The sequence below is a fragment of the Rana temporaria genome, chromosome 3, assembly GCF_905171775.1.
Source record: "Rana temporaria chromosome 3, aRanTem1.1, whole genome shotgun sequence".
Lineage (NCBI taxonomy): Eukaryota > Metazoa > Chordata > Amphibia > Anura > Ranidae > Rana > Rana temporaria.
This window is the reverse complement of record NC_053491.1, coordinates 212,350,344-212,372,540: the sequence shown is the minus strand read 5'-3', so window position 1 is coordinate 212,372,540 and position 22,197 is coordinate 212,350,344. Positions and strand designations below refer to the sequence as shown.

The window sequence follows — 22,197 nt, the reverse complement described above, 5'->3', positions numbered from 1 at the left end:
TTAACCCCTTAACGCCCGCCGCACGATTATATACGTCCGCAAAATGGCACGGACAGGCAGAAGGGCGTATATATACGTCCTTGCCTTCTAGCGGGTGGGGGGTACGATCGGGACCCCCCCCCGCTGCGTGCGGCGGGCGGATTCCCTCGGGGAGCGATCAGGGACGACGGCGCGGCTTTTTTTTTAATAGCCGCTCCGTCGCGATTGCTCCCCGGAGCTGAAGAACGGGGAGAGCCGTATGTAAACACGGCTTCCCCGTGCTTCACTGTGGCGGCGTATCGATCGAGTGATCCTTTTTATAAGGGAGACTCGATCGATGATGTCAGTCCTACAGCCACACCCCCCTACAGTTGTAAACACACACTAGGTGAACCCTAACTCCTACAGCGCCCCCTGTGGTTAACTCCCAAACTGCAACTGTCATTTTCACAATAAACAATGCAATTTAAATGCATTTTTTGCTGTGAAAATGACAATGGTCCCAAAAATGTGTCAAAATTGTCCGAAGTGTCCGCCATAATGTCGCAGTCACGATAAAAATCGCTGATCGCTGCTGTTAGTAGTAAAAAAAAAAAAAAATAATAAAAATGCAATAAAACTATCCCCTATTTTGTAAACGCTATAAATTTTGCGCAAAACAATCGATAAACGCTTATTGCGATTTTTTTTTTTTTACCAAAAATAGGTAGAAGAATAATACGTATCGGCCTAAACTGAGGAAAGAAAACATGTTTATATATGTTTTTGGGGGATATTTATTATGGCAAAAAGTACAAAATATAGCATTTTTTTTCAAAATTGTCTCTCTATTTTTGTTTATAGCGCAAAAAATAAAAACCACAGAGGTGATCAAATACCACCAAAATAAAGCTCTATTTGTGGGGAAAAAAGGACGCCAATTTTGTTTGGGAGCCACGTCGCACGACCGCGCAATTGTCTGTTAAAGCAACGCAGTGCCGAATCGCAAAACCTGGCCTGGGCATTTAGCTGCCTAAAGGTCCGGGGCTTAAGTGGTTAAAAGCTACCAATATCACTGCACCACAACAGGGTTTTAGAAAATAGGTCAGTATAGGGATGAGTGCAGTTTAACACATTAACTTTCTGCAGTCGTTTCTGACAATAATTACTGCAGTTCTTCTTTAACAGTTGGTAAATTTAAGCTCATGAATAAATAGTTTTTAATAATAGAATAAATAGTAGTTAGGGTTAATGTTAAGCTGTGCAGGCCGTTTAATACATAGAATACGTTTGGTGCACCCAAGGTGATGATTTAGCAGTCCTTCATTACTGTACTTGTTCTATGAATGTTCATTCAGTTGTACAGGGAAAAGTCCCCTGGGCTCACATAAAATGTTTCCTTCTACCTGGTTTACTCTTCAGATATCTTTTAAATGCTTTTGTAGAACAAAGCATTTTTGATCATGGCAGAATACGTTGTATTCAAGGACAAGAATCACAAATCGCTCACCTCCAGCGATGACTCAATTGGTTGAATGTCAGCTGAAAGTTATGTAATGGATGAGCTCTTCTAAAGGTTTATATTCCTTTTTGTTCTTTTTTTTTTTTTTTCAGAATAAGTATAATTTCCAGCAGTTAAAAAAAACTGGAGGACTTTAATTCATTGTTTTTCCTAAAACTTTTTGGTAGCAGTTTACATCACCCTGAATCAGGGGTAATCCGTTCCTTTCAGTGAAGGGAAACCAAAGAAGATGCTTTTCTTATGGTTGCATCTTTTTCTATTTTTCCACCAGCTTTTCGGTTTTCAACAGTTTTTTTTTTTTTTTTTTTACCAGTATGTTTACTTTTTAAAAAGATTGCATGATGTGCACTAACAGTGTGGCATTTCAATTTTATTCAAGTAGTGTAAAATAAAGTAGTGCACTCACAAATAAAGTAAGAGCGGCAAGCACTTCAGGGCTGGGGTGAAACTGTCGGAATACTCCAATTATGGCCAGTGGTTGGTGTTTGCAGCAAGACACAATGGGGATGGATTTACTAAAACTGAAGAGTGCAAAATCTGGTGCAGCTGTGTGTGCATGGTAGCTAGTCGGCTTCTAACTTCAGCTTGTTCAATTAAAGTGTTCCTAAACCCATAACAGTAAAAGTAAAATCTATCTGTATATGCAGAATAGCATGCTTGTTATACTCTGTGGAACGTAAGGGGTTAATCGTCTGTATTGTTTAAAAAAAGCTCTCTGATCCTGTATGGACAGATACTCCCCCTCCTACAGGGTCACTCTAAGCAAGGCCGGATAAGACACAGTGAGGGTAGTACTGCTGCACATGCTCAGTTTGGTCTCTATTGCTGGAGAGAACATTTCCTTGTTTGAGCTGAGCTAGTCAGGTCACATGGTATTGACATTACACATGTGGGTGTGTATACAGATCCTAAATGACATCCCAGTCCCCCTTTCCTCCTCCATGCCCAGTAACAAAAAAGAACACCGTGGGTGGGATGTCACATGTTGATTCATAGATGATCCGCCTCCCATAACAGTACGAGGACGCAGGCTATAGTGAAAATCTTCTCCTACCTGAACACTCAGCACTCGGGAAGACCCCGCAGTTAGTAACATGACCGTGGTATGCAGATCAGCCAAAAAGGGATATAGTGGCAGTATTTGAATGTCAAAATGTATAAGCTGTGGGCACTGGTAGGCGGCAGATGAACTATTTTCATATTACTGGTGTAACGGTCACCACCGTTTACGATTTCCATTCCATCAACCACGACCGCTTATCCGACAAACTACAATCCAGCCGACAGGACCCATTTCATTTTCCAGTAAGACGAGACACAGCTCTGTTTCTGGTTTCAAAATGAATGAATGACTACTTTTAATGGTTCCTTAGCTTTCTTATATACAGTACAAGCATGTTACAGTAATCAAAGGAACAAAGACACACTCCACCCACACATCACACAATGGGGCATCACATTCTTTTAGATAATGACATTCAGAGGAGTTAATTACTACTCATTACCCAGACGGTCTGGCTCTGCAACAAGTTCCCCTCACCTGTTACACAAAACACATTCCTTTACTAAACATAATTGACATGCTAATTCCCTACCCTTGAAAGGAGACATCTGACCTTTCAGACTTAGTACAATGGACACAGAATGTAATCACAGCAAGATACTTTAACATCCCATAATAGCCAGCCAGGCCGACTCATAGTTTCAATCCACATCACCACAGTAGCAGACTTAGTTAGCATCTCAATAGTCTATTGACCTGGTGTGGGTCAGCATGAAATCACCTGTAATATGTCCAGATCTCCTGCAATACACAAATTATTATTTCTCAGTCACCCTATGCCCAAAAGGGGCATAGGATGACCCTAGACCCAAGAGTCATTAATGAAGCTGGCACAGGAATACCCCCCATCATTCAAAGGTCTTTGTGTGTCACGGGCCATTCCGTTACATCTGGGTTTAGTAACACTTTAAGCTTTGATACAAAAAAATTGGAAGCCGATTTCTATGCTTATGAGATTTTGCTCTCTCCAGTTTTTGTATATCATCACCTATGTGATACTAGAGTACAGGGGTTGGCAACCTACAGCCCTCGCCTCCACTAAATGTCCAGCCCGTCAGTGCACGTGTAGAATTTTAACCACTTCGCACCCATGCTATAGCTGAAAAACGGCTACAGCATAAGCCTCAATTGCCGGGAGGGCCTCCATGTATGTCCTCCCGGAAACACGCTCCCCACGTGCTTCTGTGGGCGCTTTAGGGAAAATCTGTGATGGCCATGTCCCTTGGACACAGCCAGCCACAGATTGTGGTAAATGGGTAATCACATCAGCCGTTTTACCATGTGATCGCCTCATCCAATGAGAGATGATCTCAAATGTAAACCTATGAGATCATCTGTCATTGACGGCTCACTTTCCTCACACAGAGGCTGCATGTGAAAAGGGAGAGCAATATCGGAGCAGAGTAAGTGTTTTTTCCTTGCCAAAACGGTGCCCATCAGTGTCCTCAGTGTCATCAGTTACCGCGTTTACCCGCTGTTACAAGCATTTGAAGTTTCAACATTCTTCCTAAATCTTTTTGCTTTCCAAAAAATGCTTCTAAACTCAACTGCCTAGAAACTACTATAAACGACCATGTATACATGTACTGATAAGATAACATAGAGGAGAGTTTCGGGGCAACTGAAAAAAATCCCCAACTGCTCCTAAATGTCGGGTTACCAGCAGCAGTGTACATGAGGCCTAACCATAAATAATTTAGCTGTTTTTTACTAAAAAAGGTCATGTGTATATTTTGTATGTTTTTGTTTCATATAAGAATATTGGTGTGACTGATTTTCAACAATTTCTAACACGCAGGGCTTACAAGACAATTGAAGATAATGATTTAAAATTCCCTCTAATATATGGAGAAGGAAAAAAGGTAAGGTTCTCTTACAATTTGAACATGACATATTATAAAGAATAATGTAACTGCAAATTTTAGATGTATTTAAAATGAAAATATTCATTCACATATTTGTATACTGTTTGTCTTGTATACATCTTTGTTTTTCTCTGATTCATTTTACAGTTACCTTATTTTCCGGCGTATAAGACGACTTTTTGGATGCAAAAAAATGCATCCAAAGTCGGAGGTCGTCTTATACGCCGGTGACAGTCTCTGTCTGCTGCGAGCGTCCATGATTTAAAAGCCGCTCCTTCTCCTCAGTGTCCTGCGATAGGCAGAACACAAATCTTCCCAGCAGTGCCTCTGTTCTGTGTTCCTCCTATCACAGATGCCTTCTCATCCTCGGATGAGAGGACGTCCGTGATAGGCGGAACAGAGGCGCTGCTGGGAAAATTTGTGTTCTGCCTATCATAGGACAGTCTGAGGAGAAGGCGCGGCTTTCAAATCATGGACGCTCGCAGCAGACGGAGACTGTCACCGGCCTGGAAGTCAGAATCAGCAAAACGTGAGTGTTGGCGCAGTGGGGGCACGTGATGGCACAGTGAGATTTGAAAAAAGCCTGTTTCTGTCAGCGGTTCTTGCTAACCCTCAGCTTCCAGAAAGACTTGTATGAAGGGGGTAGTCTTATATGGTGAGTATAGCCCAAAACCAAAAGTTTTCCTGGAAAATTAGGGGGTCGTCTTATACGCCCAGTCGTCTTATATCCCGGCAAATACAGTATATGGTGCAATATGTGGTATACACTCACCAGCCACTTTATTAGGTACACATGTTCAATTGTTTGGTATCAGAAATTGCTAATCAGCCAATCACAAGGTAACAACTAAACGCATTTAGGCATCTAGATGTGGTGACGACGACACGTTGAAGTTCAAACCGAGCATCAGAATGGGGAAGAAAGGAGATTTAAGTGACTTTGTATGTGGCATGTTTGTTCCTGCCAGACGGGCTGGTCTGAGTATTTCAAAAACTGCTGATCTACTGGGCTTTTCTTGCACAACCATCTCTATGGTTTACAGAGAATGGTCAGAAAAAGAGAAAATATCCAGTGAGATGAAGTTGCGTGGAGGAAAATGCCTTGTTGATGTCAGAGGAAAATGGGCAGACTGGTTTGAGATGATAGAAAGGCAATAGTAACTCAAGTAACCACTCATTACAACCAACGTATGCAGAATACCATCTATTTAATATACAAGTGCCTCTAACCCTTTATTGTGCTTTTGATGAAGGATTTATTGTATATAGAGCTAATTAGTACTACTGTGATCAACTAGAAGTGCAGAAAGAGAACACACAAAGGCGAATCACGGGGACCCTGATGCTGCGCACGTGTGCGCAGGGGTTTATTCTTGTATTTTGGCACATGGTAGCAGTGCAGGATATTAATATGGTCCAAACAAGGAGACAACAGCAGCATGATCACAGAGCACAGCATTGGTTTAGTCCAGGAGCCCAGTACAGCAATCTAGGCACAGGAAAATAAATCAGCAGAGCCACAGAGTGAGTATATCACATGAAAAGGATTGGTTCCAAAGGGAAGTGATCTAGGGAACAGCAATGGACAGAGAGCAATATGATATGGCAAAGCACAGGGGTGTAGTGGTTAGCACTTTCACCTAGCAGCAAAAGGGTTGCTGGTTCGAATCCCGACCACAACACCATCTGCCTGGTGTTTGCATGTTCTCCCTGTGTCTGCGTGGGTTTCCTCCGGGTACTCCGGTTTCCTCCCACACTCCAAAGGCATGCTGGTAGGTTAATTGGATCTTTTCCAAATTGGCCCAGTATATATGTGTGTACGACTGTGTGTCAAGATCCTATTGGGTAAATGACCGCACCAGCCAGGTAGACACTGGCTGCAAAAAGCGCCTAGCGGCGATTCAGTTCGCATGTGTAGTGCTATACAAGTCACTCATTCATTCAAGAAAATACACAGTGTGGTCAGATGGAACATCATAATGGGCTGGCAGCAAGAGCAAAGGGCAGTAGTTGGAAGGGTAGCAATTCATGGGACATCAAAGTGAACTTCTCAAACTTGTGCCTTCATATGGTCATGGAGATTCCAGTAGCAGGTGGAGGTTTAGAATAGGCGCAGGAGACTGCTGTATCTAGGAAGGTCAGATGGGCAGGTCCTTTGCACCCAACCACAGCTTGGGGTTCATGCAGGCAGCAGGGTAGCATAAGGCCTCAAAGGACAAACTTTCCTTTTTGCTGGCCCCCACTCAGATATTTAAAACTCAGCTGGAGCGTGATCCCAATGCTTCTGTCAAGTCTGTGGCAACAAACTCTCCCCTTCTGGCCCAGCCACATCAGAAGTTCAGCGGGAGAACAAAGGCATTGCCACAAAGTGAGGAAGAGAATTGTGCTGTGCCCGCTGAGACAATGTGGTGACTGGAGGAAGGAAATGCCCACCTGGTATATGGTGTCTCCACATACAGGTCGGAGAAAGGGGTTGGACTGCTCGGCACCACACACAGGTAGAGTGGGGTGGCAGGAGCTGAATGCAAGTTCGGGAATATTTATTCTGTTTTTCTGCACAATGCGATGGAGACAGTGAATGCATTTTGAATGTGAAAATATTATTCAGCGTTATTATTATTTAATTCACGGGTAAGCAAACTTGCCCCCTAGGCTATGACAGGTATCCCCGAAGTCACCAGACTTACAACCTATTATTTTTAACAAATAAGCAGAATGCATAATGCAAGTCATATTTATTTGACTTCCTATTCCATCCTCAAGACTAATTTCCCCAAGATATTTTACATTTTCCAAAGGGCTCATTCTTTCATTAACACAGCCTGTATTGGATTGTGCAGTGCGCAGCAAGTCTAGTTTTGTATATATTTTAATTAAATATGTAACGGTGTCTAAAGGATTATTTTAAATTTATTTTTGTCAAAGGTAACATTATTTGCCATCTACATTTCTGATTTATTTGAGAAGTAAAGGGAAAAGCTTGTAATTTCCTTTAAATAATTGGGAGTATGCGTAAAAATGATTTGTTAATGGACCACATAACCATATAATTAATTATATTTTTTTAACAGTGCTGCTTACATGTAGTTTACAGTTAAATCTAGAGTATTTCAGAGGGAAAATGTTATCATTGTCTTTCTGTGTTTTTTTATTAAATATAGAGATATTGAAGACTCAACAACTGCTGTGATATACCACTTTATTAGGTACACCTGTTCAATTACTTGGTAACACAAATTGCTAATCAGCCAATCACATGGCAGAAAATCAATGCATTAAGTGCCGGTTCACACTACCACGACTTGGGATCCGACTTGTGTCGCACCAAGTCACGCAACATGAGAAATTCAATTGAAGTGAATGAGAGCCGTCTTAAGGTACACTACTGAAGTCGCTCCGACTTCAGAAAAGGTTCCTGTACTACTTCAAGGCGACTTGTAGGCAACTTGTACCCATTGATTTCAATGGAAGTCGCCTCCAAAGTCGGATCACCGTCTTAACTGAAGCAACTTTACAGGAAGAAATAATTGTTTACTCAAGCACACCCCTCCCTCCCACAGAGCTGATTATTCTGTGATTGGCCACAGCCAAAGTTGCCTGTCCTGGAGGCAACTTTAAGTCGCGTTGTAAGTTGCTCCATGTCGCGCTGAAGTTGCCTTGCAAAGTTGGACTGTAAGTCGTGTTGCCCCTGTGTGAACCGGCTATTGGGCATTTAGTGAAGACGACATGTTGAAGTTCAAACCGAGCATCAGAAGGGGGAAGAAAGGGGATTTAAGTGACTTTGAACATGATATGTTTGTTGGTGCCAGACTGGCAGGTATGAGTATTTCAAAAACTACTGATCTACTGGGATTTTCACACACAACCATCTCTAGGGTTTACAAAAAATGGTCCGAAAAAGAGCACATATCCAGTGAGTGGAGGTTGTGTGGACAAAAATGCCTTTTGATGTCAGAGGAGAATGGGCTGATGGTATGAGATTATAGAAAGGCAACAGTAACGCAAATAACCACCCTTTACAACCAATGTAGTCAGAATACCAGCTCTGAATGCACAACACATCAAACCTTGAAGAAGATGGGCTTCAGCAGCCTGCAATAGTTCACACCGGCTAGCAGCAGGAAACTGAGGCTACAATTTGAACAGGCTCACCAAAATTGGACAATGGAAGATTGGAAAACGTTGCCTGGTCTGATGAGTCTCAATTTCAGCTGCGACATTTAGATCGTAGGGTGACAATTTGGCAGAAACAACATGAAAACATGGATCCACCCTGCCTTGTATCAACTGTTCAGGCTGGTGGTGTAATGGTGTGGGGGATATTTCCTGGGCACACTTTGGGCCCCTTAGTACCAATTGAGCATCGTTTAAATGCCACGGCCTACTTGAGTATTGTTGCTGACCATGTCCATTCCTTTATGACTAAAGCGTACCAATCTTCTGATTGTAACAAAGTTCAAATCATCTAAAAGTGGTTTCTTGAACATGAAAACGCGTTCACTGTACTCCAATGGCTTCTACAGTCACTAGATCTCAATACAATAAAGCACCTTTGTAATGTGGTGGAACAGGAGATTCTCATCATGAATGTGCAGCCGACAAATCTGCAGCGACTGCGTGATGCTATCATGTCAATATGGACCAAAATCTCTGAGCAATTTTTCCAACACCTTGTTGAATCTATGCCACAAATAATTATGGCAGTTCTGAAGGCAAAAGGGGGTCCAAACTGGTACTAGCAAGGTGTATTGAATAAAATGAGTGTATAGTATCAGTCAGTCGCATAGTGCACTTTTTTGATTTTTGAAAAAACATTCAATGAGAACTTCGGTACATGACTTGACAGATGTCACAGAGTACTTTGTTCGAGGAAATTTTTCTTGCCTGCTCATTTGTACTTTTTTATCACTGCAGTCAAAAACAAATGTTGATATGACCTCACTAACCCTTAAGCTCCATTCACACCTCCACGATTTAAAGAGCGGCAAAACTCAGGTCGTGTTTGCAATGCCATTTTTTCTCAATGGTACCCCAAACGCGGTGCCATTTTTTGCTGTGATTGTTGCATGACAAATAGCAGCAAAATCAATCAAACAAAATCGCGAGACACATGTCATCCAAAAGACGTTCCGGGACTTCTTTTGGGCAACATGCGTCCCGTGATTCTGTTTGCGTGATTTTGCCGCCATCTGCTGCGTGACAATCGCACCATGTTTGGGGTGTCATTGAGAAATAAGGGCACCGCAAAGGCATTCTGCATTTTGATGAAATTCTTCCAGCAATTGAAATCGCCCAGGTGTGACTGGATCCTTAGAAAAACAAACAGATGTTCTTAAATAGTTAATATGCAAATACAGTGATACCTATTATAAATAAGGTGCCAAATGTGATATTAAACAGCGCTCAGAAAAATAAGTGAAAATGTAAATCAACAAATATAATATTGGTACAGTGACATAGTGAAAAATAAATAAATAATCCACCCTCTAAGTGAGTCAATATATAAGTGTCCAAAAATCCGTGCAAAAATTGCATCAAAAAATACCAGGTTGGCAAATAAAGTCCATAAACTGCCTAAGTGAACAAAAAAATATATATATAAATAGTTCATAAATGGAGAACAAAGGAAAAGAAAAAATCCTTCCAGATCTTCAATAAGTGCTTTCACCACACCACAGTGACTGCATGCTTCCACCACCCATCAGAAATGCAAACTCACCGCAACAAATGGCCTGACACTTTCGTGTTTAGGCACACAGGCTTGTTAACTGACCCCCTCAGTTTAGTTGATAGAACTCCTTCTTTTCATATAGAGTGGAGCATTCAGTTAAACAGATGGAGATCCGAAGCAAAAAGAAAACTCCAAGATAACAGCCATATGCAAATAAGAAAAAGAGAGCACAATAGTGTGATACTGTAACACAACTTTTAATAACACACTACAAATCTCCCAAAGAATGCACTCACAAAGGTAACTCTTGTTACAAGCAGTGTATAAATCCAAAAACTGACACGGTGTAAAACAAAAAATAAAGATATCCTCCAGGTGAACTAGTGGTCACAGCGGACCAACGAATAGCCCAAGTGTTACTCACAGCCCTTGTGCAGGTGTACTGAAGCTGCTGCTTAGGTAATTGAGCTGGTGGCAGATTAGACCATTCCACGTTCAAGCTTAGAAAGTTTAAGGTGTGCGGTTGTGACTTTAGTAATCACTCCCCGACATGTTTCATCAAAATGATTTCTTCACTAGTAGAGTTTTTAAACAAAATTCTACTAGCGTATTGCTAGTTTTAGCAATGAACTGTCTGACTCGGACTTTGTGAGGAAAAGCAGTAAGCACAACCCTTGTGTATAGCTGAAAAGCAAGAGGCGCAGAGCTTTGCACATGTAATGATCAAGGATAAATTACAAATTATACAAAGAATCAAGGTTTTTTGTTGTCAAATTTGTTTATTGGGTTTAAAGTAAAGAGAAAACAGTAGATACAATTGACAATAAAAGATTACAGAAAAAGAAAAATGGTATCGTGTAATAAGAGAGAGTATTTGAAACATAGGATCTACAAATATTTATTAGATTATTCTATGTGAAATATTAAAGGAATCAAAGCAGGTTATAGTCAAACCAATCATGTTAGTCTATTACATTTGAACTCATATAAAATATTATAGAATATTATGATATAAACGGAACCGGATATAATTATGATATGAACTATAGCTATGGAGCAATTGTAATTTTAGCAATGAATCGGTTCAAAAACTGGCCGAAATAGGGGGGAGAAGGATCTTATTCATGTTAATTATTAAAACAATAGGAGCAAAATTGGATATCGTATTTACATATTCACATTTACCATTTTATATAGAATCAAGGTTTTTTAAGATATAACAGACCCATTCACACCACTACAGTCTCTGGTGCATTGCTGTAACACGTGTGCGTTAATGTGTGTAGCATTAGGTAGCCTCAATACTACAGAGTAATCTAAAAATATGCCTGAACCATTTTCGTAATGCAGCATAGCTTGTTGTGGAGGTGCGTTAGGGTGCTTTTAAGCTTTAAAAGACAAGTATGGCTTTAAAAAATAAAATACAAATCGTATTCACCTCGATGGCTGCAGCAACAATTCAAGCTGCTGCTGTCCTGCGTCGCCTCTAAAACTGAAACTGGAGTGATCAAACACAGCTGATCGCTCAGTTCTTGCCCCTCATCGCGTAAAGGGTTGACGACTGTCACTTACTGGTTCTCTGCTTTGCCCCTCCAGCGGTGAAGAGGGTGGAAGCCTCACTGAGAGGCTGAGACAGCTGCCCGTCCAGGATCTTTCCACCGGCTGTGTGATGTGTCAGATGAAACCGTTTCACAGGAGTGCAGAACTAAGTGCACTCCTGTGATCCATAGGGGAAGTATAGCCGGAAAAGCTTTGGCTATTCTTGCTTTATTGGCACTGCAGTGTACAACTTGTGTTACCTCAATTCAATAAAATTATTTTTTCTCAACGCATTATGATTATTATGCCAATCAATTTTACATGATTATTACATTTTTTTAAACCCAAATCTTAACAAAACATAGTATATATTTTTTTACGGTTGTCCCGATACCACTTTTTTAAGACCGAGTACAAGTACCGATACTTTTTTCAAGTACTCGCCGATACCGAATACCGATACTTTTTTTTAATCTCATGTGACAGCGGCACATGTGTCAGTATGTTTTTTTTTTTTTATTTATAATGCTTTCTTTTTAAGGGGGGGGGGTGGACCGTGTCAGTGTTTTTTTTTCTTACATTTTTTTTATTTTCTACAATAATTTTTTTTCTTTTGTTTTTTTTTGTTTTTTCAGCCCTGTTGGGGGGGCTTTGGTGAGATCAGGGGTCTTAACAGACCTCTGACATCTTCCCTTTGAGACAGGGAAAGGGACTAGGGACACATGTTCCCCTGTCCCTTTCTCAGCAGCATGAAAATGAATGGAGTAAAGACAGCGTCTTCTCTTCATTCATAAACTGAAACATTTGTAAACACAGGTTACAATGTTTCAGTTATGTGAATGGACCGAGTCAGTGATCACTGACTCTGTCCATTCGGAGCAGTAAGGAGCCGGATTTACCGGTTCCTACCCCGCTCTCCATCCTGACATTTCCAGGGGGTGGAGGAGGAGCACGAAAGGGGAGAGAAACACGGTGGGATACACGGTGGCATACACGGCGGGATACATGGCGGCTTTCAGCTGCTTTAAAATCAGCGGTGATCGGTGCTTGTAACTTCCCCACGCACTGATCACCGGCGACAGTACAAGTATCGGGTGAAGCATCGGGAGCATTTGCCTGAGTACAAGTACTTGGGCAAATGCTTGGTATCGGTACCGATACTAGTATCGGTATCGGGACAACCCTAATTTTCTTTATTTTAATGTGTAGTAAAATAAAATAAGAACATTCATATACAGTATCTCACAAAAGTGAGTACACCCCTCACATTTTTGTTTTATTACATCTTTTCATATGACAACATTGAAGAAATTATACTTTGCTACAATGTAAAGTAGTGAGTGTACAGATTGTATAACAGTGTACATTTTCTGTCCCCTCAAGATAACTCAACACACAGCCATTAATGTCTAAACCGCTGGTAACAAAAGTGAGTACACCCCTAAGTGAAAATGTCCAAATTGGGCCCAATTAGCCATTTTCCCTCCCCGGTGTCATGTGACTCATTATTGTTACAAGGTCTCAGGTGTGAATGGGAAGCAGGTGCGTTACATTTTGTGTTATCGCTCTCACCCTTTCATACTAGTCACTGTAGTTCAACATGGCAAAGAACTCTCTGAAGATCTGAAAAAAATCATTTTTGCTCTACATAAAGATGGCCTAGGCTGTAAGAAGATTACCCTGAAACTGACCTGCAGCACGGTGGCCAAGGCCACACAGTGGTTTAACAGCGCAGGTTCCACTCAGAACAGGCCTCGCCATGGTTGATCAAAGAAGTTGAGTGCACGTGCACATATCCAGAGGTTGTCTTTGGGAAATAGATGTATGAATGCTTCCAGCATTGCTGCAGAGGTTAAAGGGGTGGGGGGTCAGCCTGTTAGTGCTCAGACCATACGCCGCACCCTGCACCAAATTGGTCTGCATGGCTGTCATCCCAGACGGAAGTCTCTTCTAAAGATGATGCACAAGAAAGAGTGTGTGGTGGCAACCAGGTGAGGAGTACAAAGACAAGTGTGTCTTGCCTATAGATTGAAATATGGATTGCGCTAACTCCTAAATAATAATATTCCCAATAAAAATAAATGATGAATATATACCAGTGCTTTGTTGCCGTGAAAATTCCTCTCAGTGATACCAATTAAATTTATGCCAAACTTAAACAACTGTGCGACAAACTATTATCAATATTTAAAGTGCATGTGCCAAACATAGAATAAATAAAATGCAAATACTACTATGTGCATCAAGTTCATTCAGCCCTTCAATCAACAATAAAGTGCATATGCAGCAAAAGTACAATGGATGTCCTCAGTGAGTGATCAACACCTTTCCAAAGGTGCCGTCCCTTGTCTGTAATCAAATGCTTCTACTTCCACCGCTATAGTGACTATCCCACCACCTAGTGAAATGGCCACTCACCAGATAGGGAAAAGTATGCGCCTTTGGTTGATTAATTAAGGTTAACCACTCCGTTACATTGGATCGGTCAATGGTCCATCCCAGTAATATTTTATTATTTCTTGCTCTATAGATTCTCATAGAACACATAAATGGCCATCATAGTGTAGTATATCACTGATGTTTCATTAAAAAGTTACAGGGGCGTGTCTGCCCCTGTATTTCCTCAAAGGAAATACAGGGGCAGACACGCCGACATTTAATACTCCACATACACGGCTGGATCAGCTTAGTGCCGGCTCAGAGTTAATATGTGAGTTTAATGATTTACTTTTTAACTTTTTAATAAAAATGTATACAATTTGATTGGTTTTCTTGCACCGGGAACACATTTTTTTCACACGTGTCTTGCCTTGCCTATAGTCAAGCATGAGGACTGCCGGCACTGGGGAGCTACAGTTCATGGAGGGAACCATGAATGCCAAAATGGACTGTGACATACTGAAGCAGAGCATGATCCCCTCCCTTTCGTAGTTTGGGCCACAGGGCAGTGTTCCAAAATATCGACCCGAAACACACCTCCAAGGCGACCACTGACTGGCCAAGAATGTCTCCAGACCTAAACCATATTGAGCATCTGTGGGACATCCTCAATTGGAAGGTGAAGGAGCGCAAGGTCTATAACATCCACGAGCTCTGTGATGTCATCATGGAGGAGTGGAAGAGGACTCCAGTGGCAACCTGTGAAGCTCTGGTAAACTCCATGCCCAAGGCAGTACTGGAAAATAATGGTGGCCACACAAAATATTGACACTTTGGGCTCGATTTGGACATTTTCACTTAGGGGTGTACTCGCTTTTGTTGCCCGCTGTTGAGACATTATTGGCTGTGTGTTGAGTTGTTTTGAGGGGTCAGCAAATTTACACTGTTATAAAAGCTGTACACTCACTACTTTATATTGTAGCAAAGTGTAATTTCTTCAGTGTTGAAAAGATAATAAAATAAAATATTCACAAAAATGTAGGGTGTACTCACTTTTGTGAGATACTTTATATGTATAATATTTGTTATATTGCATGTGAATATTTTGCAAATTGAGCTGTCGGCTCAGTTTTTTAACATGTTTTCTTGTTTTCATACTCTCCTCTGCTGAAAAAAAAAAAAAAACATTTTGTTTACAGAGCTCAGTAGATTATTCTTAAGCCTCATATACACTATCAGTTTTCCTGCAGGTTTTTCTCTTCAGGTTTACCAAAACCATCTAATATGAGGTCAAACCTTAAGGCCGCGTACACACGGTCGAACATGTCCGCGGAAACTGGTCCGCGGACCAGTTTCCGCGGACATGTCCGACCGTGTGTACGGCCTAGCGGACAGGTTTCCAGTGGACAGGGATGGACTGGCCATTGGGACTACAGGGAGTTTCCCGGTGGGCCGATGGCTCAGTGGGCCTGCTTCAGTGACAGCGGACCGCCGGGTCCCCTGCTTTGCCCCGGGTGAAATAATGTCTAGCTTCTCCACTGGTACTGCCTATAAGAGTAACAGTACCAGCCGTTCTACTCTAATAAAGTAGAATGGCTAGTGGCTTGTGAAGGGGGAGAGGGGGCTTGGGTGGCGGGGATGGGGGTTGCGGGAGTTGTCCGAAGTGGGCCAGTCTGGATGAAGTCCAGGGCAAAATTTTTGTTTCAGTCCAGCCCTGCCAGCGGACAAAAGTTTCTTAGCAAGCTAAGAAACTTGTCCGCTGGAAACATGTCCGTCGGACATGTCCAATGGTTAGTACACCTAATCGGACATGTCCGCTGGTTATGACGTGTAACCAGCATCCCGAAATCCCGCGCATGCGTCAAATTGATTTGACGCATGCGTAGAAGCATTGCACTTCCGTGTTTGAGAACGTCGGTGTCTTCTACGTCACCGCGTTCTCTGTCCGCAGGGATTTTGGTCTGATGGTGTATGGGGCTTTACATTTACATGCACAAGTTCATAGGTTGGCTTACTATTTTTTCAGTCAGCTCCATACATGATTTAAATTGGATTTATAGAAATAGATTTAAAAAAAATGGAACATTCAATAAAAATCATTATCGTTTCACTTAAAGAGGGACATTTGGTAATGTTCTTGTATAATAGGATTTGGGCTATGTGCTACAAAATATTAGTCCACAATATGTCAGCCATGTCATTAAAATGTGTTTATTAAAGGAGTTGTAAAATCAGAAGGTTTTTTATCTTAATGCATGCTATGCATTAATCTAAATAACCTTTTGTGTGTAGCAGCCACCCAATCTCTCTCCAGCGATGTCCACAAGTGTCTAAGCCATCTGGGACAATCCTCCTGATTGGCTGAGACACAGCAGCGGCACCATTGGCTCCCATGGCTGTCAATCAAAGTCAGTCAGCCAATCAGGGGAGAAAGGGGGCGGGTTGGGGCTCCATGTCTGAATGGACACATGGAGCGGTGACTCTGCTCCAGTGATCCCATAGGAAGCTGCTGACTGTGGGGGCACTCAATAGGAGAGAGGGGCCAGGAGCAGCAAACGGGGACCTGAGAAGAAGAGGATCTGGGCTGCTCTGTGCAAGACCAACTTCACAGAGGAGGAAAGTATAACATGTTTGTTATTTAAAAAAAAAAAAAAGAAGAAAACAAGATTTTACAATCACTTTAAATTCTTGTAGCTGTAAAATATTTAAATGTTGTCAAAACACATGTATTGTATTTATTGGCGTATAACACACATCCTAACTTTAAGAGGGAAGTTTCAGGGAAAAAACTTTCCACAGCCCCCTGCGTATAACACCCAGGCACAGTTTACACTCTATTTTCAGGGTAAAAAAGTGAGTGTTATACGCCAAGAAATACAGTATGTTATTTATAGACCTAAAATATCCCAAAAATGAAAAAAGGGTCATATATACAAATTGTCTCACTCAATCTTAATGTGTTGGGAATTTTCTTTGATTGCAGGCTCGGGTAATGGCTACAATTGGAGTAACTAGGGGACTTGGCGATCATGATTTGAAAGTTCACGATTCAAATATTTACATTAAACCCTTTCTCTCTTCTGTGCCAGAGGTAAGTGCTGTAGATATCCTTCGTGTCTGTGTTTTTATATACATACAGCTTGTAAGAAAAAAAAAGAATGTTCTTTAGCATCTATTCACAAAAACTGTATCCCAGCCTGCCCTCTCTTCTGTTGTAGGTTTCTCCACTCTACTTACCACTGTAGTACAGTACTAGTTAAAATTAATCTTTCCTTTACTCTAGTGCATTGTATCAGTCAGTGGTATACTTTATCTACAGAACAATATTCAATGCATTCATAAGTAGCTACCTTTTTTATATATATACATATATATATATATATATATATATATATATAATATATATACAGTGCCTTGAATAAGTATTCATACCCCTTGAAATTTTCCACATGTTGTCATGTTACAACCAAAAACGTAAATGTATTGTATCGGGATTGTATGTGATGGACCAACACAAAGTGGCACATAATTGGGAAGTAGAGGGAAATGGATAAATGGTTTTCAATTTTTTTTTACAAATATGTGAAACAAGTGGTATGCATTTGTATTCTGCCCCCTAAGTCAATACTTTGTAGAACCACTTTTCACTAAAGTTGCAGCTACAAGCCCTTTTGGGATGGAGAGCGTCTCTGAACAGCAATTTTCAAGTCTTGCCACAGATTCTCAATTGGATTTACATCTGGACTTTGACTGAGTCATTCTAACACATGAATATGCTTTGATCTAAACTATTCCATTGTAGCTCTGGCTGTATGTTTAGGGTGGTTCTGCTGAAAGGGGAAACTCTGCTCCAGTCTCAAGTCTTTTGCAGACTCTATAGGTTTGGTTCTAAGATTTCCCTGTATTTGGCTCCATCCATCTTCTTATCAACTATGCCCAGCTTCCCTATCTCTGCTGAAGAAATGTGGATCTCTGCAGCTTCTCCAGAGTTGCCATGGGACTCTTTGCTGCTTCTCTAATTAATGCTCTCCTTGCCCGGCCTGTCAGTTTAGATGGACGACCATGTCTTGGTAGGTTTGCAGTTGTGCCATACTCTTTCCATTTTTGAATGATGGATTGAACAGTGTTCAGTGAGATGTTCAAAGCTTGAGATATTTTTTTTATACCCTAACCTTTTTTTTTTTTTTACTTTTCCATAACTTTATTTCTGACCTGTCTGGTGTGTTCCTTCATAATGCTGTTTGCTCACTAAGGTTCTCTAAAAAAGATCAGAGGGCTTCACAGAACAGTTGTATTTATACCGAGAATAAATTAAACACAGGTGGACTCTATTTACTAATTAGGTGACTTCTGAAAGCAATTGTTTCCACTGGGTTTTCATTAGGCGTATCAGAGTAAAGGGGCTGAATACAAATGCACGCCACACTTTTCAGATATTTGTACAAAATGTTAACCAGTTATCCTTCCACTTCACAATTATGTGCCACTTTGTGTTGGTCTATCACATAAAATCCCAATAAAATACATTCTCATTTTTAGTTGTAACATGACAAAATGTGGGGAAAAAGAGGTAAAAATACTTTTTCAAGGCACTGTTTATATTTTGCATGCATCATCACTGCTGAGTTTTTCCTTTGTGATGACTTGATTTAAATTATAAAACGAATTTGAATATACAAGTCCCTTGCTATGAGCTCAGTCCATTGACATTATTGTTTTCTGGACCCCCTTATTGTGCTCGTTTCCAGGCTACCCCACTAAACATCTCTATTATGCCATATGGCTGTAAACAGCGCTGTGCCCCTCCACACCCCAGAATGCCACTTTGTCTATTGATTTCAGCACTGTACATCATTAATAAACATGCCACACACTTTCTACTGAAACTATTTTTTTAAGCGAGTTAAAAAAATCTGCAACTTTGCTTCTTATTTAAAAAAAAGGTTACCTGTAATGAGCTTTTTTGCTTTGCAAAGTGTTGCACTGTCTTCGGTAAGAAACACTAGGGAGATAATCCCTTTGTGATTAAGAAATAAAATTTTATGTCGGTTAATTTTATAGCTACAATCTTAACTTTTAATGCTTGTAGCCTACAGCAGCTTCAGTCCAATTCAATAATGCATTGTGAATAATAGTATTTAAATGGTTTAAAGTGAATTTATCATGTCTACCAAATTGTATAAACGAACATTATTTCTAAGGCAACAAGTACTTCTGTTTAGAAAAAGAAGGGGGTAGGTGAATGGTTTCCTAGGTCGAACAGCAATTACTCACAATCCCATCATAAGATACATAAAAACAAAAACAAATATAAGGAAGAGAGGAATTCTCCTTCAAATATAGGGATTTTTTAGGTGAGGTGCTGTTCGTGGTATTTAAGGTAAGCACACAAAACACAATGGTTTTGGAAAAGTATCAAAACGATTAAATTTTCATATAAAAATACTATACTATACTATATATTTGTATATGAAAATTAAATCTTTTTGATACTTTTCCAAAACCATTGTGTTTTGTGTGCTTACCTTAAATACCACGAACAGCACCTCACCTAAAAAATCCCTATATTTGGAGGAGAATTCCTCTCTTCCTTATATTTGTTTTTGTTTTTAAGTACTTCTGTTTCTCTTTAGATCAGTTCCTTCGTACCTGGGGAGGGTTCTGGAGCCTAGGCTCAGACTTTATATATAGGGCCTCAACTTTTCTCCACGTTTAGATTAATCCAGCCCCTATTAGCTGTAAGCTCCACCCCAACATTTTACCTGTCAAATACTAGAACATGTATGTTGAATAGAGTGTCTGACATTTGATAATTGAATGACAGGGCTTCAAGTAAACATAACGATACCATAAATACAAATTTACTGATTCCCGCAAAAAAGTGTTGAGTAACATAACAATGTATCTAAACCAATAAAACAGTACAAGATACTTCTAGTACACATTTCCAAAACCTGGTACACACCAGTCGAATATTGTCCAGTTAAACAAAAAAATTCCAACATTCAGCCTGTGTGTGCACCAACCTGTCCAACAGGAGCCGGCAGAACAGTCATGTTGAAAAAACAGCTGCCAATCGGCATCCAATCAGCGCTCTTAGCTAATAAATGCGAGCGCTGACCAGTGTGTTCTGGCAGAAGGGTGGTCCCCCTGTCGGGACACAATAGCTCAGCAAGGAGAGCACTGTACTAACACTGGGTTGAATGAAAAAAAAACCTGCCTGTGTTTACCAGGCGTAAGACTTTGTAACCAATTTATTTACAATTACTATTCTGATATACCAGCAGGTAATGTTTGCTGCTGGCAAATATTTGCAGTGGGTCCCCTATTGTAAACCATTGCATGAGTCTCAAGGTCAGCATTAGAACAGCTTTTTAAAGGAATTTTTTTGAGATAACCGGCTGCTGCTAGTGCTAGTTGTCCGGCTGCCATGATGACTCACTTGTTTCAGTTCTTTCAGTTATTGACCTGGGACAGGTTTTCCGATTTTTGCAAAAAATTGATGTGCTTTAAAATTGTATTCTACAAGTACAGATTGTTCCATAATGATGCAGAAGATCCCAAAATGAGGTCAAAATCAATATGGTTGTGTTATGAAATTATGTTTTCTGTTAGTATCATAGAAGCATTTTGCACCATTACAACAGTAAACCCTAACTTCTGCAGGAAGGGTATTTGCTTCTGGATTGAATGAGGACAACTGTGATGTCATTTGGGGGAGTCTGTTTTTACACAAAAATTGCGTGACAATTTTTTTGCCCTATAAATGACAACAATTGAGGCTTGAGAGGGCATCAGGTTGCATTTGAGAAGATGAAGATGCAACATGGGGAGTTGCACATGACTCCTTAATGACCAGGACTAGAATAATAAATGGAGCTTCACTAGGAAATTAACCAGCCTTATCTGTTACCTTCTAGTGATTTTAGGAAATTGCCAAGTGTTTGTCAATAGTATGAGAACACTAGAGGAACAGAAATAATCTAATTGAAGAAAATGACATGAGTTTCTCATTATTTACATGGAAGATGTAGGAAGTCAAAGTTCTCAGAGTATGCTTTAGGATGTTTTTGTTTGAAGTCAATGCTGGTTGATCCCACCTGGAAAAATAGTGAAGGCGGCATTCACTGCACAGATGGAACACAGAGTGCAGCATGGGATTTGAGAAGACAAAAAGTATTGAAAGGCAAGAGATCCTAAAAGGGAAGATAAATGAAAGGGGTTCTGTTTGCAATCAAATAAAAAAAAATGAGTTCCTGTGTCTGTTTTGTAGTTTGAATATTATTATTATTATACAGGCTTTATATAGCGCCAACAGTTTGTGCAGCGCTTTACAATGCAGGGAGACACTTCACCAACAGTACAATTCAAAACAAGAGGGTTAGAGAAGCCCTGCTCCTGCGAGTTTACAATCTAAAAGGGAGGGGCAGGGGAAACAAAAGGTAGGGACTGTGAGGGATGAACTGATGAGGGAAGTAGAAGATTTAGACCCGGATTCACAAAGCACTTACGCCGACGTATCTCGAGATACGCCGCGTAAGTGTAACTATGCGCCGTCGTATCTGTGCGCCGTGCCCACAATCTGAGATACGCCTAAAAATAGGCTTCCTACTACCGACGTAACTTGCCTACGCCGTCGTATCGTGGGCGCATATTTACGCTGGGCGCATTTTCCGCTCCTATCGATTTTCTATGCACATATGCAAATGAGGGAGATACGCCGATTCACGAACGTAGTTGCGCCTGGCGCATAATATACGTGGTTTGCGCAAGTCGTACGTCCGGCATAAAGTTATTCCCCATATGGGAGGTGCAACTCATGCAAAGGTATGGACCAGGGAACACAAGCCATCGTATCTTTTGTCATTTACGTTGTACGTGAATATGACTAGGCGTAGGTTACGTTCACGTCGTAGGCAGTGATTCAACGTATCTTAGGCAGTTGTTTCAACATGATTCTGAGCATGCGCACTGGGATGCGGCCACGGGACGGCGCATGCGCCGTTCATTTTAAGTACTTCTATGGCCCATCATTTTACATGGGGTCACGCCTCATTAGCATGGCTCACGCCCACTTCCACCTACGCTGGGTTACGCCGAGGAAACCCAGCGTATCTTTAAGAGCGAGTGGGAGCAAGTGCTTTGTGAATCCAGTGCTTGCCTTTGTGCGCTGCGTCGGCGTAGCGTATAATAGATACGC

General features: G+C 40.9%; 1 protein-coding gene across 1 annotated transcript in view; it reads left to right on the top strand.

Moving 5' to 3' along the window:
• The window catches only part of PPM1H (protein phosphatase, Mg2+/Mn2+ dependent 1H), a 211,722-nt gene that overhangs the window by 177,118 nt on the left and 12,407 nt on the right, over positions 1-22,197 (top strand). Inside the window, exons 7-8 of the mRNA XM_040344216.1 lie at positions 4,342-4,405; positions 16,981-17,088. Coding sequence (XP_040200150.1) covers positions 4,342-4,405; positions 16,981-17,088 — 172 coding nt within the window. The remainder of the gene's footprint in view (positions 1-4,341; positions 4,406-16,980; positions 17,089-22,197) is intronic.